This window comes from Narcine bancroftii, chromosome 1 (genome assembly GCF_036971445.1).
Source record: "Narcine bancroftii isolate sNarBan1 chromosome 1, sNarBan1.hap1, whole genome shotgun sequence".
NCBI classification, from domain to species: domain Eukaryota; kingdom Metazoa; phylum Chordata; class Chondrichthyes; order Torpediniformes; family Narcinidae; genus Narcine; species Narcine bancroftii.
This window is the reverse complement of record NC_091469.1, coordinates 480572147-480599777: the sequence shown is the minus strand read 5'-3', so window position 1 is coordinate 480599777 and position 27631 is coordinate 480572147. Positions and strand designations below refer to the sequence as shown.

At 43.1% G+C, this 27631-nt stretch overlaps 1 protein-coding gene across 1 annotated transcript in view; it reads right to left on the bottom strand.

Annotated features, from left to right (window-relative positions):
* wdr48a (WD repeat domain 48a) overlaps positions 1–27631 on the bottom strand; it is a 128884-nt gene that overhangs the window by 24207 nt on the left and 77046 nt on the right. The window contains exons 8-10 of the mRNA XM_069933678.1: positions 24206–24430; positions 23760–23834; positions 17850–17952 (exon numbers count right to left, since the gene is read on the bottom strand). Of these exons, the coding sequence (XP_069789779.1) occupies positions 17850–17952; positions 23760–23834; positions 24206–24430 (403 nt within the window). The remainder of the gene's footprint in view (positions 1–17849; positions 17953–23759; positions 23835–24205; positions 24431–27631) is intronic.

Below are 27631 nucleotides of genomic sequence, written 5' to 3'. Positions count from 1 at the left end.
AATGTACGCAGAACAGAGTGTTTTGACTAAAGGAACAGGAGAAAATGAAAGAGACGTATATCTACAACAGAAATGAAGAAATTTATGGACACTTTTCAGCAATCTCGACCACAACTCCTATAGATTAGGGGTGCAAGGACTATTATCAATAATGTACGCCTTTGGTGGGGGGTGCAGGGAGGAGTTCTATCTTTTTCTGTGTTTCCTTTCTTTATCTTTCTTAATACACCTAAATATAATTATATTGTGAAATATACTATAAGTGTTTTAAATGTGAGAGGAATGGGAGTTGAAAGATGGATGGTTAATGGATTTAGTGGAAGTTGATGGCTGAAAAGTTGTATTTTATTAGTATTAATATTAATGGGATACAGAACCAAATAAAGAGGACAAAATTATTAGTATATATGAAAAAGAAACTATAGTAGACATTGCCTTTTTACAAGAAACATTGTCTTTTTACAAGAAACACATTTGACAGAAAAAGAAAATTAAAAAGAGACATCATCATTTAATTCTAAGGCCAGAGGTACAGCAGTATTGATACACAAAAAAATTACCAGTAAAAATATTAGATACTAGTGTAGATGTAGCTGGAAGATATGTTTTAGTAAATTGTCAGATTTACTTGAACAATGGACCTTAATGAATGTGTATGCACCAAATGTAGATGATGGTAAATTCATACAAGGTGTTTTTATGCAATTATCAAATGCCAAGGGAAAAGTTATATCAGGGGTAGATTTTAATTTTGCTTTAGACCCTAAAGTGGATAGATCAGGAGATAAAATGACAAAAAATAAAGTAGCAAAAATAGCAATAGATTTAATGAAAGATATGGATCTAGTGGCTATTTGGAGAAGAATTCATCCAATGAAAGGGATTATTCCTTTTATTCATTTTGATACAAAACATATTCATGAATAGATATGTTTCTAATTTCTACACAATTTCAACATAAGTACAAAGGGTTGAGTATCAAGCACGAGTTTTATCGGATCATTCACCTTTAATTTTGTCAATTTTATTGGAAGAAGAGCAAAAGAAAGTCTCTTGATGGAGGTTAAATACAAGTCTGGCAAATAGATTACATCGGCCCCCTCCCCCGCCAACAAACAAAAGCCTATGTTCTGACTACGGTTGATACTTACTCAGCTGTCCTGGTTGTAGTGCCTTGTGCTAAGGCAAACCAGGACAACACCATACGGGGCCTGCAGTACCTCTCCTCCATCTATGGAATGCCATAGGAGGTTCAGTCAGACCAGGGCTCTCATTTTACAGCACAAGGGTTCAGACTTGGGCCTTTGAGGTGGGGACCTCATGGCTCTGCACATACCTTCCCACCCCCAAGCATAAGGAACGGATGAACGGCTTACTTAAGGAAAAAAATGTGCTAACATCTGACCACATACTCAAAGGTTGACTAAGCGTGCTGCTGGATGCGGTGAACCACTTAAATTAACACCCGACAATCCAGGGAGCCTCTCCCCTGCCCAGGCACTTGGCTCCATCGCCCTCACACCACTCCTACAAGGTGGCCCTCATCCACAAGCCTGACAAATCCGAAAGGATTTGGATGCACCAGCCACATCAGCCGCCGAGGAAAGCCAAAATTGTAGTGCAGCAGTCAAGCAGCACACGGTGTGGCTTACGCCCCCAGTACAGGACCAGCTCATAGGTCACCATACGAGCAAGCTCACCAAACGGGAGTAGCTACCTTCTCTCCCAGTCAGACCCAAAACCAGTGCAGAAGCTCCTGCAGCCCCCCTTCCACCGACGGTGTTCTTCTTCCCCTCTGCTCTTCCCACAGGGATCCACAACATCCTAGATGGCCTGAAGACTCCAGAGACATGAGACAGACAAAGACACCTGGGTTCCAAACATCCTGATCCCTGTGGTGAAGTGCATTTCATCATTGCCTATTCGACGTGAACACTCCAGAAATCTCTATTAGGGCGTCATCACCCAGAGATATTGTCTCCGAAGTGCCACCAGGCAGCTTGGAACCACTCTGTGTAAATACTTGAACTGATTATGAATGTGTCATACCCTTTTGCCTTTGAACATTACACACTTGCTTGTGGCTTTTAACTTTTGATTGCGTTTTATCTCTTGACCTGTTTACAAGCTCTCCCCAGTCTATGTGCCTACCCTGCACCACCCCACTCTTTCTTTTCCAGAGCTCCCCACTTCCATCCTGGTGATGACTTCCCAGAGAACCCTCCAAACACCACGACCGCGGAGTGGAGTGCTATGGGCTTTGAACCTTTAACCCTTAATTGGCCTTTACTCTCAACTCTCCCTGGCTATCTCGGGCCCCCAATTACACGGTGCAGGACCAGCAAGGCTGCCCCAAAATGAGCAGAAGTGCTGCCCAGGCACTTGGCTCCATCGCCCTCACACCACTCCGACAGTGCTACAAGTTGCCAGTGAGGTTCATCACGAGTACCCCCCCCCCCCTCTCAAAGGATCAGTGATGGTGGAGAACTGCTCTACCAATAGCCCAGAAGAACTTGCACTGCTCCTGGGCTCAGAGAACCCAGGTGGGAGCCAATAAAATCACTTATAGTCTGTTCTCCCCATCACCACTCAAGGTAGGAAGGGAGGGGAAACTGGGGAGATGTTGCCATCACCGGTGTCCACAGTTGGATCAACCCACTATGGTTTTTAAGGGGGTGGAATGCACCAGTGGCCAATCAGTGATCTCCTTTAATCGAAAGTCACACCCCGCTGTCCGCCCACAAGCCTGAGCATGCACTGTCTTTGGCTGGCCCCAGTAATTGGCCCCTGCTCTGCCAAGTGAGAAATTCAGGTACTATCAGTGGCCCCTGCTCAATAGAGTGGGACATATTCAAGCAAGAGCAGGCTCTTTCTCTTTTTTCTTCCACGCAGCAATGCTCCTGCTCCCTGCCCAACTGTGGTCATTATGGTGGATGCTGTCCGTGAGGACCACAGGTAATGGGGCACTGTGCTCCCTAAGATTAGCCAGGGTATCTTGGTGCACAAAGATACTGGAGCAGAGACACAGTCGTCCGTATTCTCTGGGGAGGCTGTGGAATCCCCATGGGTAGCCTTGATGCAAGGGCACAGTTTCCCTCAGGGTCTAACACTCAGGGAATCTTCCGCTCTTGCCTCCCACTGAGCCCCTTCCTTCCCCGACGGGTCCCATGGTTGGGTGTGAGTCGGCACGAGTGTGTGAGTGCTTGAACCGGAGAGACGTTGCACTGTTTCATTGTTCAAATGATTATTCAATATAGATCATTGATGATTGTGATTAGAGTCTTGGAGCTTGCTTTCTGCTGCACCCCTCGAACCCATCCATGCAATACAATGCATGTACAGATGATACAGTTTTCAATTACAGAAAAGTTACCACAATGACCATTTTCTGGTATTCCAATCTCCCTGAATGTAGGTGGAATGGCTGTCATCTTCCAAAATTATTGAACGGTTACTGCAAATATAATCTTACAACTTAAACAAGACAAAGTGAAACTACAACAGAAATATATAGTATGAAAAATGTTGAATTTTAAAGTGACGATAAGGTACAGTAAAACCTCTGGTATCCGGAATTCAAGCAACCGGCAAAAAAAAGGAAAATAAATTTTAAAAACTTAAATAAGACTAAAATGATTGGTAAAAAATGCACAAGTTTAAAATATTAAATGTAAAATTAGTTGTTCTCTGAAATAACACGTAAACTTTTGGTAAATATAGGAGCAAATATTCAGCCAGCGGAGTGCCTTGGTTGTGCTTTGAATAAAGTTGTGCTTGAATAAAATGGCATTGCCCAGGATGAAGACCTGGCTGATGCCACTTGCCATTGGGATGACTCTTAAAGTATCTCTGTATCCCTGCCTAGGAAGAGTTGCCCAAGTCAGAGGCTTTATCTGTAAACTTAGGGGAGAGTGGGTTTAATTATTCAATAATGTTCGTCTTTCAAGCGGCTCTGTGGAGGGGGAGGAATTTGCAGATGCAACAATGGTTAAATGTTTTCAAAGAATGTGACTGAAAAGTAAAATGCTTTAAGGTTTATCTATTCATGCAAGTGAAGATTTTTCTGTGTAAGTAGATTATAGAATTTTTTTTAAATCTTTTAAACTGTTTATTCTTAATGCAGGTGTATTAGTTAGGCATTGTAAGAGTGAGTCTCAAGCAACCGGAAGGTGCACTTATCCGGCATCTTCCAATCCCCATAGTTGCTGGACACCAGGGATTTTATTGTATTAAAAAAGGCATTGGGCAGAAATAGTGATTTTTTTTTTAATGTATTTTTATGGCCCTGAGCAAAGTAGAAGAGAGTGAATCAGTTGATGAGGTGTATTTTGACTTTCAGAAAGTTGAAGATGACAACACAGTAAGTTAACAAGGTGAAATCGGAAGGGGTTGCAGGTAATGTACTGGCATGGATTGAGGTTTGGTTAATAAGCAAAACAAAAAGGAGGTAATAATATGAAAATCTGCTGACACCTTGGGTGAAGTAAAAACACAAAGTTGGAGAAACTTGAGCAGTGTGCTTTATATAGCACAGATAAAAATTAATATCTTGATGAAGCCTCTAGTCCAAAATGTTGGTTATGTATTTTTACCTTTGCTATATAAAGGACCCTGCTTGACCTGCTGGGTTTCTCAAGCATTGTGTTTTTACAAAAAGGAGGTATAATTTTTTTTAAAATAGGGAGGTAGTGATCTGTGGGTGTCACAGGGATTGGTTTTGGGGCTAGTACAGAAATATTTAAAATGTCCTTAGATACAGGTGAGGTACTGGAGGATTGGAGGGTAGCTCATATCATTCCATTCTTTAAAATAGGCTCCAAAAATAACCCAGGAAATTATAGGCTCATGAGCTTGACATCAATAGGAGGTAGTGGAAGCCATTCTAAGAGATCGGATATACGATAGATAGTTTAGGTAATCAAGGACTGATAAGAAATAGCCTACCTGAGGGCGAGGTTTGAGTTTTTTTTGAGGAGAATATCATAAAGGTTGAAGAAAAGGCTGTGGATGTTGTCTACATGGATTTTAGTAGGGCCTTTGAAAAGGTCCCACATGGGAGGTTAGCCAGCAAGGTTCAGTCATTAGGTATTCATGGTGAGGAATTAAAGTGGATTCAACATTGGTTACACAGAAGCCAAAGAATGGTCGTGGATGATTGCCTCTCAGACTGGAGGCCTGTGACTACTGGTGCGCCTCAAGGATCGGTGCTGGGTCTATCGCTGTTTGTTAACTACATAAATGATCTCCATGATAATGTGGTAAATTGGATCAGCAAGTTTGCAGATGAAGTGCAGCGGACTTTCAAGGCTTGCAGAGGGATCTGGACCAGCTGGTGTGAGGCGTTGCATTTTGGAAGGTTAAACTAAGGTAGGACATACAAAGTAAACAGTAGGGCACTGAAGAGTGCAGTGGAACAGCGGAATCTGGGAATACAGACAGATAATTCTCTGAAAATAGCTTTGCAGGTAGATAGTGTAAAGAAAACTTTTGGCATATTGGCCATCATAATTCAAAGTATTGAGTATAGGAGGTGTTATGGTAAAGTTGTACAAGACATTGGTGAGGCCAAACTTGGAGTATTGTGTGCCATTTTGGCAACCTAACGACAGGGAAGGATCAATAAATTTAAGAGTGCTGGAACTTAAGGAACAGAGATACAGGGAAAGAGTTAAACAGATCTGTTAAACAGATTAAGACTTATTTTGCTGGAGTGTAGAAGAATGAGGAGAGATTTGATGAATATAAAATTATGATGAGTGGAGATAAAGTACATTTCTGATCTTGGGTGAGATACAAACCCGAGGTCATGGGTGAAAGGGGAACATGAGGGGGAATTTCTTCAGAATGGTGGGAGTATGGAATGAGCTTCCAGCTAAAGTGGTGAATGAGGGTTCAATGTTAACATTGAAGAAATATTTTGAGAGATACATGGATAGGAGTGGAAGGGAGGGATATGTAATGGGTGCAGGTCGGTGAGACAAGGTAGATTAATAATTTGGCACTGACTAGAAGAGCCTATTTTCTGTGCTGTAATGTTCTATGGTTCAATACTTAATGCTAAACACCAGGCAATCATTTAAATGCCAATATACTGGCTGCCCTTCAACCGGTGGACAATATATACATAATTAATATCTTGTACTTTCTCTGCCACTGTGTTATATCAAACTAACACTCAAATTTAACAAGATATCCTGAATCACAGGCTTGCCTTTACCGCAGAAAAAAGTTCCTGGGCAATATATCACGGCTGAGTACACCCCTGGCAAGCAATCTCCCTTGGTAACAAGGATAAATGTTTTGATTTATAAAACTATTTTTGTTCAGAGCTACCTCTTTACTCAGGAAGCAAAAGAAAAGAGAAAATTTGAAAAAAAAAGCATGCATTACAAGAGGTTCATAAAACACTCCAACTTGAAAACATCAAGTTTAACAGGGAAATATCCTTTTGTAGACATACATTTTCTTCACAAGAATGGAGGCTGGATAAAGTTCAAAAGGGTGGTGGGGTAACAGGGAAACCATGTATGTTCCAGTTCAAAGAGAAGTGAGTTGAGGCCAGCATGTATTAACAATGAGTTTATCATATACAGAAATAAAATGTAAATATTCACCAAAATTCTTACTTGCTGCAGTCAAATAGGTATGCAAGATATACCAACTACATTAATTCACCACAATAAGACAAGCCAATAAAAAAAAGATATCAAAGAATAAATTAATAAATATCTAGTTACAATTTAAGCAAAAAAAAAATTCCAGAGTCCAGACAGATCTTTTGATCCTGGACAAGTTTATGGTTAAAGTAGTAAAAACAATGGTGGAGAAAATCAGCAGGTCAAATTTCGCACTTTATACAGCAAATACAAAGATACATAACCAACATTTCGGGCTTGAACCCTTCCTCGAGGTATGAACAAAATATAGGTAGGTGCCTGAATAAAATGGGGGGAGGGGGTGGTTAGGGGAGGAGCATAGACAAGAGGTGGATAAGAGGCAGTAAACGAGGGAGGGGGATAGCTCAGTTAATGGAGAAGGAAGGGATGAAGGGCTGGAGGAAAGGAGACAGAGGGATGGGGAAGAGAGGGAGAACAGGGAGTGGACTAGCAGAAACTGGAGAGGTCAATGTTTATGCCATCCAGTTGGAGAGTACTTGTACTAGTATTTCCCAACCAGTGGGCCACGGTGCGTTTACATGTGAGCCACAGAGACTTCCCAATCCATGAGGTCAGAGTGGGTCTGATGTCTCAGTCCTCTTGGATGGTAAGAGCCAGAAACGTTGGTGATGTATCTTTACCTTTGCTACATAAAGGACACTGTTTGACCTGCTGAGTTTCTCCAGCATTGAGTTTTGACTTCAACCACGCAGTCTGCAGAGTTTCATGTTTTACTACTGAGGTCATCTGGCTGTCTCTCAATACAAGTGGCTTGGCGCTCAGTCATAATTCCCATCAGACTTCCACTCAAGACAGATCCAGACCAATTCAGAAGTGTGCGTTTTCTGTCTTCTTGCTGCTTGTTGTTTCTTCAAGCAAGGATGTGGAAACTGGTGATGTAACTTCAGGAACAAGGATCTCATGAAAGTGGCTTGAGATTTGATTGTGATTGGGAGTTTTTAATGCTCATTATATGCTTGCAGTGTTTTTGTAACTTCTAAAATGTTAAATAAAATATTTTAAATTTGATAAAGATGTTTTTTTTTAATAAACAGAGCTGCCTTTAATTTGAAAATATTGCTCAGTCATTGTTACCAGTAGGCCTTAGACTGAAAAAGAATGAGGACAGAATATTAGATGTTGCTCCTCTAATTTATGGATGGCCTTGGTTTGGGCCATAGACAGACATGTTGGTGCAGGAGTGGGGCGCAGAATTGAAATGGTTGGCTGCATGGAGGTCCTCGTCATTGATATGGGCAGAACAAAGGTGCCCAATGAAGCAAGCTCCCAGTCCAAGTTGCGTCAACTTGATTTATCATTCATACCATGTTCTCCAGGACCACCGAGCATATTTACATAGATGGAAGTTAAGAGAGCAGTTAATACACTAAAATGTTAAGGTACTAAGGCGTATACACTGAAAGACCATGGAGCAGTATGCACATCTGTCCTGGAGTTCAGGAGCCTGATGGCTTGTGGTGGGGGGGGGGGGGGGGGGGAAAAGAAGCTGTTTCCCACTCTGAATGCAAGGGCCTGAGTGCTACGATACCTCCTGCCAGATGGCAAAAGGGAGAACAGTTTACATGCGGGATGTGTTGAGACTTTCACAATGTTTACTGCTTTCCGCCCACTTCGAGTGTAGTCTATGTCCTCTATGCTCGGAAGAGGTTCCCCAGTGGTGTTTTCTGCTGACTTCACTATCCTCTGCAGGGTCTTGAGGTTCAAGTTGGTGCAGCTTCCAAACCAGGTGGTGATCCAATTGCACAGGATGCTCTTGATACATCCTCTGTAGAATGTAGTGAGGATGGAGGGTGGGAAATGGACTTTCCTCACCCTTCGCAGGAAGTAGAGGCACCGCTGGGCTTTCTTGGCCATGGAGCTGGTGTTAAGGGACCAGGTGAGATTCTCTGCCAGGTGCACCTCAAGGAATTTGATACTGTTGACAATCTCAATGGTAGAGCCGTCAATGGTCAGGAGAGTGTGATCTCCCTGGCCCTCCTGAAGTCAACAACCATCTCTTTTTTTTTAAAACGTTCAGATACAGGTTGTTTGCTCTGCACCTGTTTGTTCGTGTCTGCACTTCGCCTCTGTATGCTGCCTCTTCGTTCTTACTGATCAGGTCCACCACTGTCACGATGTCAGCAAACTTGATGATGTGGTTCAAGGAGTGTTCAGCTGCACAATCATGGGTCAGCAGAGTGAAAAGAAGTGGACTGGGCACACAGCCCTAGTTTTTTTTTGGGGGGGGCACGCTCAGTGTGATGATCTTGAAGGTGCCGTTACTGATCCAGACTGCTTGAGCTCTCCCCATCAGGAAGTCAAGAATGCAATTGCAGAGGGAGGTGTTTAGACCCAGCAGGCCAAATTCCTTATCTGGTTCTGAGGTATGAACATATTCAATGCTGAACTGAAGTCAATAAACAACATTTGAACATGGATCTTTATTTTCCATGTGGGTGAGGGCTGGATGCAGGGTGGTGGCGATGGCATCGTCTGTGGAGCGGTAGGATCTATATGCGAACAGCATGGGGTCCAGTAAGGGGGCAGCAGGTGCTTGATGTGCCCCGTGACGAGCCTCTTGAAGCTCTTCATAGCGATGGATGTGAGTGCGACAGGATGGAGTCAGAGAGGCAGGTAACAAACAATTTATTTGGCACAGGGGCAACGGTGGCGGCTTTGAAGCACGTTGGGGTCACAGCGTTTCTCAGGGAGATATTAAAGATGTCGGTGAGAACATTTGCTAGCTGAGCCGTACCACCCCTGAGCACTCTGCTGAGATTATTATACAGTCCAGCAGCTTTTCTTGTCCGGTCCAGTCTCTCTGATGTCGAGAAGGCCACAATGGGAGCACCGAATGCAGTAGATGACTCCTGCAGATTTACAATGTTGGTGAGGAAGGAGGTGTTGGCACAAGTGGACACTTCCTGTGTTCACAGGGGAAGGTGCCATGGGTTGAGTGGACAAGGGAGTACAGCCTTCAGAAGGCTAAGAGGGGAAGATGTGTCTAGTGGTGGGATCAGTTGTAGATGACAGAAATTTCAGAGGATAATATATTGGATGTGGATGCTGGTGGGTGAAGAAAAGGGGAATCCTGTTTTTGTTGGCAAAGAGGGCAAGGGCAAATGGAGGAAATATAATTTACAGGGCGGAAACAGGCCATATCGGCTCTTCGAGTCCGTGCCGGTTTCCCCCCTCCCACTCTCTGCCCATAACCCTCCAACCCCCTCATATCCATGTACACATCCAATCTTCTAAAGGCATGCTGAGCATAGGAATGGGACTTTCTGCTCACCATAAAGTAACACATCTTTCCTTGTACACACCCACAAAGCCAACTTTCTATTCATTATCACAAGGGTGAGAAAATGACTTTCTTCTCTCCTCTTCCTTCAAGCAAAATAAATACCATATGTTTCCCCATATCCAAAATCGAGTTAAGTGAAAAGCTCAATTATCAGAACGCTTTTTTAGCGGTGACATGAAGTCACAAGTTGAAAAAATATTTTCCCCTGCTGTTAGCACCAGTTTGGTAACATAGAGCGCAGAACCATCCGGAAAGACAGACGCTTAATGGCTGGATGCCAGCCCAGAGAAGCAGGCTGGAATCTCGAGCCATCATGAGCGACTGGAGGAAGTCAACGGGTCAGGCTGTGCATGGGGAGATTGTCCTTGTATCAGGCAACTCCCTCCACCCCTCTCTCTTTCCATTTCTTCTTTACCCTCCACTGCACTTTGTTCTCTGCTGTCCCAGCATCATCAAGGAGAGTGGTCTCCCGGGCAAGAGGGGGTCCTCTGTAGGGAGGTGTCGGGGGCTGATCTGCCGTTTTTTCTTCCATTAAATGATACAAGCATTGCGCTGATGCTACTGGGATGTTTATAGCTGATTCAATTATCTGAAAAATCCAGTTAACCGAAAAACATTTAGTCCCAAGCTTTTTGGATATGGGGAAGCCTACTGTACTTGCATATACAAAATCAAACACCTGGATTCAAGGATAGTTTCTCTCATGTGGTCTGTGCCAAACAATGTTTGTGCCAGCTCTGCTGGTTGCACATGATACATATCCTTAGAACAATAAATACAGGCCCTTTGGCCCTCAATGTCGTGCCAACCCATCTATTCCTTCCTTAAAAAGTACTAAACCCTCTCCACCCCATAACCCTTTATTTTTCTTTCATCTCCACGTGTCTAAGAGTCTCTTGAACGCCCTCAATGTTTCAGCTTCCACCACCATCCCGGCAAGGCATTCCAGACACCCACAACTCTGTTTACCCTAAAGTTTCCTTCCTTCACTTTGTTCTTATGTCCTCTGGTGTTTACATCCTTCTATTCCCTGCACATTTCTGTATAGGAGTAGTCGTCATCATATTGAACAGGGGAGCCGACTTAAATGGACAAATGGCCTACGTTCTTCTATTAATAAACATTAAAAAAATAGAGCAGCAGACAGTGGAATACAATGTTTCATCTGGGTTCAAGCAAAGAGAAAACATTATGCACCAGTATCCACACAGCATTCAAACAATTCTTATTTATTTGACAGCTCAAAATAAATTATTTCAAGCTATTTCAAAACACTGTTAAACCATTTTATTTATTAGTTGTTGCTAGTATTCCTGATTGGTCTTTATGGCTTTATTCACTAACTTCACCGTGCACACCCAGATGTCTGAGGGATTGGGCACGAATCTGTTTTGCATTGGCTCGTTTCAACCGAGGACAACCAAGAGAAAATTTTTTTTAAAAATCAGGGTTCAAGGGGGAAAAAAACCAGGCTGACATTTGTTTAAAAATATGGTTATTAAGCAGCCAACCTCAGGCAAGCATGCAGCCATTGACAAAGGATGTGAACAAGGAGGACATCTGCGCATGCTCAAACAGGCAGACACCACTCAGCACCAAGAGTCCTGCTACTTCACATCTGTGGTTACCTTGTAAAAGTAACTGGGACTTGGCATGGTGTGCCAAGGGTCCACCACTGCCCCAACTGTCATCTTCTAATCAACTGTCACCGTGCCATTTTTTTTTTAAAATGGAGCACCATAGAGGGACACATCTTTCCTTGTGCATTTCCACAAAGTAAGATTTCTATTCCCATTGTCACAAGGGTGAGAAACTCACCATCTTCTCCCCTCTTCCTTCAGGCAAAAGATAGATATGCAAAAATGAAGACCTAGATTCAAGAATAGTTTCTTTCCTGCTGTTATCAGACTCTGAAATGATTCCCCTCCACACCATCCCAAACATTTAACAGGCTTTTGAACCTCCATGTCCTACCCTAGCCCAAACCATAAACAACTCAAAAGATCTGCCTACACGACCAGAACATCGCATTTTCCTTTTGCACTAACTGAACCTGTGAATATTGATTTACATGTCCTTTTATATTTATCATCTCTTTTCCAGTTTTGGCACATATGGTCATTAAATTTAGGCTGTTGTAGTTGGTGTCTCACATGGACCTGTGTGACTGCAGCACACGTATATAACAATAAACTTAAAGCATCTCTTACAGGCAAAAGATAAGAGTACCACAAGATATAGGTTATCAGCCCATCCAGTCTGGCCCATGAGCTGATCCATTTTCCCACCCAGCCCCACTGCCCAGCCTTCTCCCTATAGCCTTTGATGCCCTGGCCAAACAAGAACCTATCAATCTCTGCCTTAAAAAAATACCAAATGACCTGGCCTCTACAACTGCCTTTGGCAACCAATTCCACAGATTCACACCCTCTCGCTAAAGAAATTCCTCTGCATCTCTGTTAAAGTGCGTCCCCTTCAATCTTGAAGTTGTGCCCGCTTGTCCGAGACTTTCCCAACATAGGAAACAGCCTTTCTACATAGAAGCAGGAGTAGGTCATTCGACCCTTCGAGCCTGCTCCGCCATTCAACGAGATCATGGCTGATCTTAAAGTTCATCTACCCCGTCCCCGCCTTCTCTCCGTAACCTTTAATACCCTTATACTGAAGAAATAGATCTAATTCTCTCTTAAATATATTTAATGAACCTGCCTCTACTGCCCTCTGTGGCAATGAATTCCACAGATTCACCACCCTCTGGGTAAAGAAATTCCTCCTCATCTCAGTCCTAAATGGTTTGCCTATTATTCTCAAACCATGGCCCCGGGTTCTACTCTGTGCATGCCTTTCAACATTCAGTGTTGCAATGAGATTCCCCCACTCATTCTCCTAAATTCCTAGGAGTACAGGTCAAGATGTCATTGAACGGTTTTTAACAGTACTTTTCTCTATATCCAGTGGTTAGTGCACTGCTGTTACAGTGCCAGCAACCAGGGTTCAAATCCACTGCTGTCCGTATGGTGTTCTCCCTCTGTCTGCATGGGTTTTCGCCGGGAGCTCCAGTTTCCTCCCACCTTTCAAAACATACTGGCTTTGTTGGCCAATTGGACAGCACAGGCTCTTGGGTCAAAAGGCCCTCTCTTACTGTGTTGTGTATTTAAACTTAACTTTTTTTAAAAAGTGACTTCTTGTAGCTCTTCGCCAACACTATTTATTGTTATTGTACTACCTGTTTTGAAAGAGTTGACTTGCTCGGATAGCAGACAGCAAGTGCAACATTGTTACAGCGCTAGCAACCCAATTCAAATACAGCACTGTCTGAACAGAGTTTGCACGTTTTCCCTATATCTATGTGAGTTTCTTCCCATCTTTCAAAACTTATGGGGTTTGTAGGTTAATTGGGTGCATTTGGGCAACACGGGCTCGTGAGTCGAAAGGGCCTGTTATCGAGCTGCATGTCTAAATTTTTTTTAAAATTAATTTTTAAAAAATGTAAATTGAATAAAAAATGTAGCACTGTTATTAAATATTTTATAGGTCTCTTCATTTGCAGCACAACACAATGCAATGGTTCTCTGACAAATTTACATCAAAACCACGCATGACAAACCGAACGGCAGCATCGACAACAACCTATAGTGAGGCAGCTTGGGAACGAAATTCAAAAAACACATGAAGCAGTTCGTTTGCTAGGCCACAAGAACTTAGGTCATAAATTTCTCCAAGTCACATACCAAAACAACCCAAAATGTAAAAATACACAAAGCTGGAGAAACTCAGCAGGTCAAGCAGTGTCCTTTATAGAGCAACTGATGTTTTAGGCTTGAGCCCTTCAAGGCATGAGAAAATGTTGGAAGGCACCTGAACAAAAGAGTGGGAATAGGGGTGGTTCTAGTGTAAGGCAGGATGTGATAGATGGAGAAGGGAGGGAGGGGACATCAGCGAGGAGGTTAGGTGAAGGGAGGGAGAGGGCAGAGCAGGTTAACCGGAAAAGTCAATGTTAATGGCATCTGGCTAGAGAGTGCCCAGATGGAAAAGGTGCTGTTCCTCCATTTTGAGGGTGGTCTTGGTGGGACAGTGCTTAAGGCCATGGACAGACTAGAGCGTGGGAGTGTGACACACAACTGAAATGGTTAGCTACTGGGAGATCTCTGTTACAGGTGGTCAGCAAAGCAATCTCCAAAATTACGCCAAAATGTAACATCTTGGATCAATATTCAACTTCATTACTGAAATAGGTACCATTCGTTTTCATATTGGCACAAAAACAAAACATTATCAGTTTCTTTTTAAATTCTTCTATTCCCATTCAAATTAATTGAGTGATTTTATTGCCCTCAAAACACAAATTAATTTGGATTGCATGAAAAAAAATGTAAGTGCTGTAGCTAGATGCTACAAGCTATGGCTCTGCAGAGCCTATAGCACAGGAGAAGTTATTGCTGCATGCAGATTCGCTCAGAAACAACACTGTCCCCAGAAAGAACGACACAAACCCAGTTGGGTGGAGTTAACACACTGGGCTTTATTGGGCTCACAGCCCTGCTTTTATTCTCAAGATGAGGGGCGAGAAGACAACCCTCTCAGCACTGATTGGTGTGTTTGTGATCCGGTTTCCCTGATAGGCCAGTTAAGCTCTTTTGGTTGAGGCCAATTGGAGGGCAGTGCTGCAGGCCTCGTCGTTCATTTTGTGAGGCCCCGTGGGGGAGCTGCGAAGGGCCGCCACAGTACATAAATAGAGGGACAAAGATGCGGGTAAGCAGGCATAGATTCCTTCCCCCCCACCCCCCAACCACAAGAGGGGCATTTAAAAGTAGAAGGAATGGACAACATGAGTGGAAGGATTAAAAGGAACCCCAAGGCATCTTCTTCTACACTTCTAGGCTTTTGATAAGGTTCCACATGGAAGGTTCAGTCACTAGGAATTAGTAGAGATTGTGACATGGGTTCAGAGGTGGCTGGGAGATAGACAGCAGAGAGTCATGGTGGACAACTGTCTGTCAGGTTGGAAGCCTGTGACAAGCAGGGTGCCTCAGGGATCAGTGCTGGGTCCCTTGTTGTTTATCATTTATATTAATGATTTAGAGGAGGGTGTGGTTAACTGGGTAAGCAAATATGCAGATGATACGAAAATAGGGGGAAATTGTGGATGGTGAGGCAATTTTCTTGGATTACAGAAGGATTTGGTTTGTTTGGAAGAGTGGGCTGAAAAGATGGCAGATGGAATTTGATGTGGACAAGTGCGAGGTGTTGCATTTCGGTAAAAATAACCAGAATAGGACATATGCAGTTAAGGGGAGGGCGTTGAGGCACGCAGAGGAGCAAAGGGACCTGGGGATAATGGTACAGAGTTCACTGAAGGTGAATTCCCATGTGGACAGGGTGGTTAAGAAGGCGTATGGTATGCTGGCCTTCATAAATCGTAGTATAGAGTATAGGAGCTGGGAGGTGATGCTGCAGCTGTTTGAGGCATTGGTGAGGCCAGGTTTGGAGTGCTCTGCTCAGTTCTGGTGTCCAAATTATAGAAAGGATATAGATAAGGTGGAGAGGGTGCAGAGAAGGTTTACCAGGATGTTGCCTGGCTTACAGCATTTGAATTACAGGGAAAGATTAAGGAGACTGGGACTTTATTCATTGGAACGTAGACGACTGAGAGGGGACTTGATAGAAATATTTAAAATTATGAAAGGAATAGATATAGACATAAACAGACTCTTTCCCCTGAGGGCAGGGAAGGTTGGAACAAGAGGCCATGAGTTAAGGGTAAGGGGGTAACACTTTAGGAGAAACATTAGAGGTGGCTTTTTCACTCAGCGCGTGGTGGCAGAATGGAACGATCTTCCGAATGAGATAGTTGCGTCAGGGTCTCTTCTGTCATTTAAGAGAAGGTTGGATGTGTACATGGAGGTTGAGAGTGGGAGGTTTGAGCTAGTGGAGTTGTTCTAGTGAACCGGTGAATGGATATGTGGAACGAGCAGCCAGTGGAAGCTGATGGCAAAATTGCTATGTTTAAAAGAAATTTAGAGATATGGATAGAGCCAAACATTGGCAGATGAGGTAAGCTTATTTAGATAACTTGAATGGCAAAAATAAGTTGGGTGGAAAGGGCCATTTCTGTGTAGTTCGGAAAATGCACGAAGCTATCATTTAAGGAAAAAATAGTGAGACATCTGGATAGAAATTGTTCCATGGAGTAGATGCAGCAGAAGTTCAGGAAGGGCAGGTTCTGTTTGACAAATTTACTGTAGTTCTTTAAGGATATAACAAGCACAGTGGTTAGAGGGGAACAGATTGATAGTGTATACTTGGATTTCCAAAAGGTGTTAGTCAAGGTGATGTATAAAATACTTATCCAGAAGGTTGGGGGCGGGTCACCTCTTAGCATGGGTAGAGTTGGCTGGGGATCATGTTTTAGCAATAGACGGAGGATTGGTTAACCGAAAAGGCAAGAGTTGGGATAAGGGGTGTTCCTCTGATTGACAATCTGTGCCACAGGAGTCGGTGCTGGGCCCACAACTGTTTACGATATATATCAACAATTTGGAAAAGAGGACTGAATGTAGGATATCCAAGTTTGCTGATGGCACTAAATTGCATGGAGAAGCAAATTATGTTGAGCATGCTGAGAGTCTGCAGGCAGATATAGAGAGGTTAAGAGAGTGGGCAAGCGTCTAGCAGATGAAGTACAATGATGGTAAATTGCTTTGGAGGAAAAATAGTTTATTATTTAAATGGAAAAAAGATTGCAGAATGCTGTTGTGCAGAGGGACAAAAGGAGCGTTTGTGTATAAATCGCAAAAAGTTGGCTTGGAGGTGCAAGAAGGCAAATGGGATGTCGACCTTTATTGCCTGAGGAATTAATTTAAGAGATGGGAGATGTACCAGGGTACTGGTGAGGCAGCACCTGGAGAGCTGCTTGGAATTCTGGTGTCCTGGAATCCTCCCAACCAAGGCAAGTATGTGACTGCCACATGATTATGAATAGTTGAGATCATATTTTGCTCATCAAACCCACTATGAATGAACAGCATTTACACATTTTCTAGTTTGAAAATATAAGGAAGTTTGTATGTAGCCAGCAGGTCATGCAGCAAAAAGATAAAGCCACAGATACAATTCAGCCTACAGACTCTTTACAGTAGAAGAGGAAAGCATTTAGTCGAGCAATCCTTTGCCCATTTTCTGTAGACAAATCTGGTCATTCCTACTGCTCAGTCTGTTTGTCCATCATTCTGCAGTTTTTTCCCCATTGAATATTTATTCAGAAAGTCAGAAATGGTTTCTGCCTTTTCTGATTGTTCCCTGAAGAAGGACTCAGGCCCAAAACATATCTTTTTCTACTATAGATGCTGAATTCTTCCAGCATGTCCGTGTGTTTACTATAAGCACAGTGTCTGCAGTGACTATTTTCCTTTATAATGGCTTGCAGAAATTAGAATGTCATTGTTGTCTATGACTTGTTCAAACAAATCCATACTAAAGTTGAGTTGAGTTCTCCATGGTTTATTAATTATATAATTTATTACATTATTACAAGCCATTTAAACTTTGTTAGACATTTGTCAGAACAAAACTAATTTCTTCTATTTCGTAGAACAAAGAAAATCAAAACTAATCATTTATCTCAAACATTGAAGCAAAGATGTTACTAGGAGACACCATGAAATACATCAACATCTATTGGCTGCTTGCAACTTGCATTTTAACCCTTACAGCGTCTGCAGCCTTTTGTGTTTCAATCAGCAACCAAAAGAACCAGCTCAGCCTGAAAAGGTATCAGTCCAACAAAAACCAGCCTTTTTTGGCCAAAAGCAAGCCTTTTTTGGCCAAAAGCAGCACACTGCATGTATTTTGTCCCCTTAAAGAAATGCGACTGGGATAAAGACATGTACCTTTAATTACTTGCTCTGGCTGTGTGCACAGTGGAACTAAGGGGGCACTGCAGTCATTGTCGTAATCTCCAGATGCCCTGAAATTGTGGATGCCCTTCATTGACTGCAAAGCAAATGGCAAAAATTTAGGTTAACATGCAAAAACCAAAACCATCAAAGCTTTCACAATCTGCTGGAGGAACTCAATGGTTTGAGCAGCATCAGTTGGAGAAAAAGAATTGTCAATGTTTCAGGTCGAACCCTTGTGTTCTGACCTGAAACATCAACCATTCTTTTTCTTTCACTGAAGCTGGTTAACTCACTGAGTTAAATATTCAACTTTTGAATATTTTGTTTTCTAAGGGAATTAGAAATATAGAAGAGGAAATATAATGTCATTTGAAAAAAATAAGAAATAAATATAGGATACAAAATAATACAGTATTTTGTTATTATCAAATAAAAGCATATTTACGAGATAATCTGAGTCCAATAATGTTATCAACTAAAAGTAATGAGATACAAACCTTGATTCGTAATATATCTCAGCGATATATACATTATTGCAAAAGGGAACTCAAAAGTAGGGAATACAGAGATGGGGAAACTGATTTAAATATTATTGGGGAGAAAAAATTGGTTGGAACTGTGTCAAGATTATATGACAAATACAATAAATGTTAGATATAGATTGGTTCAGTATAATTTTTTTTACATCAACTATATCTTACCCCACAAAAATTAAATAGATTGAAGTCAGATCTTTCAGATCAATGTTTTAGATGCAGCCAAGAGATTGGTACTTTTTTTTTTAAAAATGCACATTCCACATGGTCCAGTCCAAAATTGATACCATTTTGGATCGAGTTCGTAACTTTTTTGGAACAAGTCACAGGAGTTAAATTTCTACAGGATCCAATGTTGTTTTTACTGGGTAATATTTCAGGGATAAGACCAAAATTGAAACCAAATTTATATCAAAAAGATTTTGCAAAAAAATTGCATTAGTAATTGCAAGAAATTGTATAGCAGTGACGTGGAAATCAATTCTTATTTAGGTTTGGAAAGATGGCACGTGGAAATTCAAAGCTGTACAGCTCTTGAGATGACAAACAACTTGAGAAATAAATACATTACGTTTTTGAAAATTTGGTGGTCATATTTACATATTGTAGATATAAATTGATAAATAGCTTTACCTAAACCTCGTTAGCTCCTTCTAATAAATAAAACTGAAAAAGGTTAGAATTGAGTGAAAGGCGGTGATCCCTTGACAACCAGGTCTGCTTCTTTCTTTCTTTACCTTTTCTTACTTTTCCCTTTTCTATCCTTATTGGGGTTATTATTTGGGGGGAGGGGTTTGGTGGGGTGTTTATTTTTTGTTAGGGGGGGTTTATAAAACCATCATGTATAATGGAATTGATATGACTATACCATTATTCTATTTTGTATTTTGACATGAATACATGTATGGAATATTGAAATAAAATATTCAAAAAAAAAACTTGCTGAGATCTTCCAGTAACCTGTGTTTTGCTCCAGATTCAAGCATCTGTGTCAGTTTTCACACAGTTCTCCATGTCTGGATGCCATCACAGTATGGTATCTCTGCCAACTGAGAGAAAGGTAAGCATGGAAAACAGGAATACAGACAGATAAATAAGAAAATCTGCAGATGCAAGAGTCTAGTACAATACACAAAATTGCTGCAGCATCCTTAAGGTAAAAAGTTAAAACAACCCTTGCACTCCACGTTAGCAAAAACCAAGGCAATGATTGTTGACTTCGGGAGGAAGTCAGGAGAACATGAACTAGGCCTCATCTAGGGTTCAGTGGAGAGGGTAAAGAAATTCAAATTCCCTGGTGTCAACATCATTGAGGATCTGTCCCAGGGCCTCCACGCCGATGCAATCATGAAGAAGGCTCGTCAACACCTATATTTTGTGAGGAGTTTGAGGAGATTTGGTACGTCACCAAAGACTCGCGAAAACGTCTACAGGTGTACTGTGGAGAGTATTCTGGCTGGTTGCATCAAGATCTAATCTCTTCTTCTTTCTTTGGCTTGGCTTCGCGGACGAAGATTTATGGAGGGGGTAAAAAGTCCACGTCAGCTGCAGGCTCGTTTGTGGCTGACCAGTCCGATGCGGGACAGGCAGACACGATTGCAGCGGTTGCAAGGGAAAATTGGTTGGTTGGGGTTGGGTGTTGGGTTTTTCCTCCTTTGCCTTTTGTCAGTGAGGTGGGCTCTGCGGTCTTCTTCAAAGGAGGCTGCTGCCCGCCAAACTGTGAGGCGCCAAGATGCACGGTTTGAGGCGTTATCAGCCCACTGGCGGTGGTCAATGTGGCAGGCACCAAGAGATTTCTTTAGGCAGTCCTTGTACCTTTTCTTTGGTGCACCTCTGTCACGGTGGCCAGTGGAGAGCTCGCCATATAATACGATCTTGGGAAGGCGATGGTCCTCCATTCTGGAGACGTGACCCATCCAGCGCAGCTGGATCTTCAGCAGCGTGGACTCGATGCTGTCGACCTCTGCCATCTCGAGTACCTCGACGTTAGGGGTGTGAGCGCTCCAATGGATGTTGAGGATGGAGCGGAGACAACGCTGGTGGAAGCGTTCTAGGAGCCGTAGGTGGTGCCGGTAGAGGACCCATGATTCGGAGCCGAACAGGAGTGTGGGTATGACAACGGCTCTGTATACGCTTATCTTTGTGAGGTTTTTCAGTTGGTTGTTTTTCCAGACTCTTTTGTGTAGTCTTCCAAAGGCGCTATTTGCCTTGGCGAGTCTGTTGTCTATCTCATTGTCGATCCTTGCATCTGATGAAATGGTGCAGCCGAGATAGGTAAACTGGTTGACCGTTTTGAGTTTTGTGTGCCCGATGGAGATGTGGGGGGGCTGGTAGTCATGGTGGGGAGCTGGCTGATAGGTCTAATAGGGAGGCACCAACACTCAGGATAAGAGAAAGCTCCAGAGGGTTGTTAACTTGGCCTCCGACATCACGGGCACCAGTCATTACTCCAATGAGGACATCTACAAGAGGTGGTATTTTAAGAAAGTAAACCCTATGCTCAATGACCATCACCACCCAGGCCATGCCCTCTTCAGTTTGCTATGATCAGGAAAAAGGTACAAGAGCTTCAAGACAAGTACTCAGTGGCACAAAGACAGTTTCTTCCAAACTTTGACTTTTCCTTGTTCCTGCACTATTATTTATTTATTTTGTACGGTTGTTTGTGTAAATATTTGTACTTTGACGCTGCTATAAAACAATGAATTTTGTGATACGTTCATGACAATAAATTCTAATTCCAAAAAGCAGTTAGGCTTTCAGGCCTGAGCCCTTAATTGGGAATGTGGAAAAACAGTTAGATCCCCCGAATAAAGTTTTTTTTTGGGGGGTGGGGATGGTTGATGGAGGAAGAGGGAGAAAGGGGGTAGAAGCACAGCTAAGAGGTTACAGGTGGGAAGATGGAAGAGGAAGAAGCTGAGCTGATGGGGGAGGGGACAGAGGGTTAACTCTCTGATAGGTAAAGGAAGAGAAGGGGACTGGGGAGCTGAAGGAAAGAAGAGAGAGGAATAGAGAAATGAGAGACGGGGGGGTGGGGGCGTGGGGAATTGGAGATCAATATTGATGCTGTTTGTTTAGAGAATGCCAAGATAAAATAAGAGGTGTTGTTCCTCCAATTTGCGAGTGGCCTTGATTTGGCAGAAAACGAGGCCATGGACAGACTTGTCAGTGTGGCAGGAAGGGCACAAGCCAACTACAGGATTTGCTAGAATTGTATTAAATGGCAGAGCTGGCTCAAAGGAACAAATAGTCTGGTGTCAGTCCCAACTTGTACATTCAAAAGCGAAAGCAACATGTGGACATTGCGTAAAGCTAATTGAATAGCTTTACGCAATGTCCAAACACCCTTCTCTTGTCTGACCTTAGTTTACGATTTCACGAACTGACGTCTGTACGTAGTTTTCTGCCCTCCCCTGCTTATTCCACCTTCTTCAATCAAGAGGAGCATATTTACTGGGCTGTGTTGAGTCTCCAAATTTAATTCTAAAAAGACGACAGTTAGAAATATCAACAACTCCTGACAAAGTTTTGAAATAGGCCAATTCATTTCAATGGAGGACTTGCTAAGTAGTGGGAAATCAAGTGTCTTCCATTAGCCTCAACTTGGTCATCAAAATCTGGTCAACAATCTTGAGTTGATTAGTTGTAGTTGCTGAGGCCAGAAGGGTGTTTTAAGTGATGACAGAGGAGAGAGAAACTCCAGATCTCCAAGATCCTAAGGAAATTAATTACAAAATGTTTATCTTTTATTGCTACAAAGCATCAATCGACATAGCTTCTATAAATGTGAGTTGGGATGAGGAAGTTGAAGCAATTTTTAAACATCTCAAATTGGACAGAAAAAATATACAAAATAAATCCAATTTTCCATCACAGTGGTGTCTCCTTTCCCTGCAGCTTGTTTAACTGCTCCCAAGAAAACACTGAATAAAATGGACAAGGATTTGAATCGGGAAAATCCTCTAAGTACATTTTGAAATCCTCTTTAACAAAACAGTTTTAATTTTTGACTGCACAAATAGAAAATGGAAATAGATAAAATTAGAAAATGACACAGCTGATGATTCAGATAATGCAAGTCCAAGACTGTGTATGTCGCTAGTGTGTAAAAACACACAATCCTGGGTGAGGCTCAGCAGGTCCTTTATGTAGCCACGGCAAAGATACATAACCAATGTTTCAGGCTTGAGCCCTTCATCAATGTATTCTAATACCTGCTTCCTCCTCCTCCCCCAAAGTAAATGACCTGGAACAGACCTTGCCGACAATAGAGATGAAAAGGCCACACATGTTTGGTCAACACTGCACCTCAAGTGACCCTTCCAAGAGCAAGGGAAAGCAGTATTTGTGAAAATCAGTGCATTTGCTTGTAAGGTAAACTTTAAAACAGTAACTTCAATCTTTAATGGTAAAAGGACCTTTTGACTCAAAAGCCCTTGCTGCCCCATTACCCCCAATGACCTACAACCCCATTACCCCCAATGACCTACAAACCCATTACCCCCAATGACCTACAACCCCATTACCCCCAATGACCTACAACCCCATTACCCCCAATGACCTACAACCCCATTACCCCCAATAACCTACGACCCCATTAACCCCATTACCCCCAATGACCTACAACCCCATTACCCCCAATGACCTACAACCCCATTACCCCCAATGACCTTCAACCCCATTACCCCCAATGACCTACAACCCCATTACCCCCAATGACCTACAACCCCATTACCCCCAATGACCTACAACCCCATTACCCCCAATGACCTACAACCCCATTACCCCCAATGACCTACAACCCCATTACCCCCAATGACCTACAACCCCATTACCCCCAATGACCTACAACCCCATTACCCCCAATGACCTACAACCCCATTACCCCCAATGACCTACAACCCCATTACACACAATGACCTACAACCCCATTACCCCCAATGACTTACAACCCCATTACCCCCAATGACCTATAACCCCATTACCCCCAATGACCTACAACCTCATTACCCCCAATGACCTATAACCCCATTACCCCCAATGACCTATAACCCCATTACCCCCAATGACCTACAACCCCATTATACCCAATGACCAATCCCATTACACCCAATGACCCTCAACCCTATTATACCCAATGACCTACAACCCCATTACACCCAATGACCTACAACCCCATTACACCCAATGACCTACAACCCCATTACACCCAATGACCTACAACCCCATTACACCCACTGACCTACAACCCCATTACACCCAATGACCTACAACCCCATTACATTCTTCATAATGTGCTTGACTGCAATAGATTGGGCACTGATGTCAACTGCACGGCAGCCTGCGTAAACACAGAGATATTTACCCATTTATTCACAGATGATTTTGTAGTGGACACCCATATAGCTGGGGCTGGGTCAGCTGATCTATCTAGCTCCATCTGCCAATTAAAATAAAAGGCATCAGTCTAGTTAACGTGAGTACCACAATAAAAAATCAACACATTCTACATCTACACTGTAATTAAAACCCACAAGAAATTTTAAAAACAGTTTGGATTTAATGAATCTCTGTTGTACGTCAAGTGGCTTATGGATGAGAAATGGCATTCTTAAAGGAGCTCCAAGTTTAAGAAATACAAATGCAACATAAATTAAGCTGATAATATATTGCTGAAATTAATTAAACCATCTAAACTTGATTTGCATCAATTTAGAAGCTTTCTTTCCCTCTATCAATAGCCAGATTGCCATTTTCACTGCTTTTATTTGACCTTTAATGTCATGAGCAAATCATGTGTTACGCTAGTACCTTCAGAACTGGTGCTTTTTCCTCACAAATCAGAACTCTAATATCTGGATTCCGGAGGTCCGTGCAGTAGATTTTTCTGTCTCGCCCTCCTGAGTAGACATGAGTGAAGGATTCATTGACCTGCAGTGCCCAAACTCCTTCATCGTGAACTCGATATGTTGCTATACATCTTTGCTGTCCCAATGACCACAGGCGGATCGTTCCATCAGAACTACCAGACAAACACTAATGGAAAAGTAAAGGAAGAAAGTTTTAACTGTACCAACCCCATTGTTTCTTAAGAACGAACATTCTTACATTGAATAAATTTCACTGTGGGCAGAATCAGAAAGGTATGCATTTCCAATTTTGTGTAAAAGATGGATCAATTCCCCATGTTCCACCCTGCTTAAAGAAAACTGCGCCCAGCCAAGCAAAAATAATTCCTATTAAAATGGTGTCTTTGAAAAACAAAGTTCAATTTTACCAGAGGCTTTCTGACTCTCAGCTTTGGACAGAGCAACAAGGCGATTTAGCCTCTTGAGCCTTTCCTTCTATTCAATGACATTATTGCTGATCTGTGACCCAACTTCTCAGGGTCCACACTCCTTACAACATTTGGTGAACAAACTGGTTTTTCATTTACTCATTTTGACATCTGGGATCACGGGTAACTCCAACAATAGTTATGGACATCAACTAACTCAAAAGGTAGTGGTAATCCACTTGGGCAGCATGGTTTGCAGAGTGTTTAGCACAACGCTATTACGGTGCTAGCAACCTGGGTTTGAATTTAGCCTGGCCTCGGGGGAGTTTGTGCATTCTCCCCCATGACCTGTGCGGGTTCACCCCGGGGGTCGTGGTTTCCTCTCACTCTCCGAAAGATATGGGGTCAAGAGGTTAATTGTTCACAGGTAGGAAATGCACCATAAATTGTAGGACACTGAGGAGTGCAGTAGAACAGTGGGATCTTGGAAGTGATATCACAGGTAGGAAATGCACCATAAATTGTAGGACACTGAGGAGTGCAGTAGAACAGTGGGATCTTGGAAGTGATGTCACAGGTAGGAAATGCACCATAAATTGTAGGACACTGAGGAGTGCAGTAGAACAGTGGGATCTTGGAAGTGATGTCACAGGTAGATAGGGTTGGCACATTGGCCTTCGTAAATCAAAGTATTGAGGACAGGAGTTGGGATGTGATGGTAAAGTTGTACAAGACACTGGTGAGGCCAAATGTGGAGTACTGTGTGCAGATCTGGTCACCTTGCTACAGGAAAGATATCAATAAGAGCGCAGAGAAGATTGACTAGGAAGTTGCCCGGACTTCAGGAACTGAGTTACAGGGAAAGGTTAGGACTTTATTCCCTGGAGCGTAGAGGAATGAGGGGAAATTTGATAGAGGTATTCAGAATTATATGGGGTATAGACAAGAGTAAATGCAAGAAGGCATTTTTCACTGAGGTTAGATGAGATACAAACCACAGGACATGGGTTCAGGGTGAAAGTTTAGAGGGAAAATTAGGGGGGAACTTCACACAGAATGTAGTGGGAGTGCGGAATAATGACTAATGAGCAGCAAGCTGAAGTGGTGAATGCAGGGTCAGTTTTAACAATTCAGAGAAATTTGTACAGGTACATGGATGGGAATAGCATGGAGGGATATGGACTGGGTTCAGGAGAACGGAACTTGGGAAATTAAGAGTTCGGCACAGACTAGGAGGAATGAAGGGCCTGTGGACTGGAAGGGCCTGTTACCATGCTGTATCTCTAAATTCAAAATTAAATTATGTTCCCAGAGTTGGGGAGAAGGTCCAGGACACAGAGCCATCAAGGATAATAAACTTTACACTTCCAAGTCATCATTGTGCATGACTTGGAAGGGAACTTGCAACTGAGGTCCCCGTGTGTCTGCCACCCCTTGCCCTTCTTGGTAGCAGAGGTCATGTGCTTGAGGGATGCAGTCAGAAATAGTGGAGGTCAGCCATTCCAAACATGGGCCAGAACCACGTTTTCTGATCACATCATGTAAAAATTTTTTTTAATGTAGTTGGTAGAAGAGAAGTACGGAAAAAAAATCAAAAATCTGACTGCTTTCACAGGGAAGGGAGACCCATAAACTTTGAGGGGAGTTCCACGTGGGCCACGGCCAAAAAACAGTTGAGAATGGCTGGACTAAGTAACAACAGCAGAACATTTTGTAGGTGGTTCACACTGCAAGTAACATTGCAGGAAATGTGTAGCACAGTACATTCTTTGGCTTGGCTTCGCGGACGAAGATTTATGGAGGGGGTAAAATGTCCACGTCAGCTGCAGGCTCGTTGGTGGCTGACAAGTCCGGTGCGGGACAGGCAGACACGGTTGCAGCGGTTGCAGGGGAAAATTGGTTGGTTGGGGTTGGGTGTTGGGTTTTTCCTCCTTTGCCTTTTGTCAGTGAGGTGGGCTCTGCGGTCTTCTTCAAAGGAGGTTGCTGCCCGCCGAACTGTGAGGCGCCAAGATGCACGGTTTGAGGCGATATCAGCCCACTGGCGGTGGTCAATGTGGCAGGCACCAAGAGATTTCTTTAGGCAGTCCTTGTACCTTTTCTTTGGTGCATCTCTGTCACGGTGGCCAGTGGAGAGCTCGCCATATAACACGATCTTGGGAAGGCGATGGTCCTCCATTCTGGAGACGTGACCCACCCAGCGCAGCTGGATCTTCAGCAGCGTGGACTCGATGCTGTCGACCTCTGCCATCTCGAGTACTTCGACGTTAGGGATGAAAGCGCTCCAATGAATGTTGAGGATGGAGCGGAGACAACGCTGGTGGAAGCGTTCTAGGAGCCGTAGGTGATGCCGGTAGAGGACCCATGATTCGGAGCCGAACAGGAGCGTGGGTATGACAACGGCTCTGTATACGCTTATCTTTGTGAGGTTTTTCAGTTGGTTGTTTTTCCAGACTCTTTTGTGTAGTCTTCCAAAGGCGCTATTTGCCTTGGCGAGTCTGTTGTCTATCTCGTTGTCGATCCTTGCATCTGATGAAATGGTGCAAGCCGAGATAGGTAAACTGGTTGACGGTTTTGAGTTTTGTGTGCCCGATGGAGATGTGGGGGGGCTGGTAGTCATGGTGGGGAGCTGGCTGATGGAGGACCTCAGTTTTCTTCAGGCTGACTTCCAGGCCAAACATTTTGGCAGTTTCCGCAAAACAGGACGTCAAGCGCTGAAGAGCTGGCTCTGAATGGGCAACTAAAGCGTAGTTCACGGACAAGTTTCTCTTGTGTCTAGGTGTGAGCTTGCAGGCGCCTCAGATTGAAGAGACTGCCATCCGTACGGTACCGGATGTAAACAGCGTCTTCATTGTTGAGGTCTTTCATGGCTTGGTTCAGCATCATGCTGAAAAAGATTGAAAAGAGGGTTGGTGCGAGAACACAGCCTTGCTTCACGCCATTTTTAATGGAGAAGGGTTCAG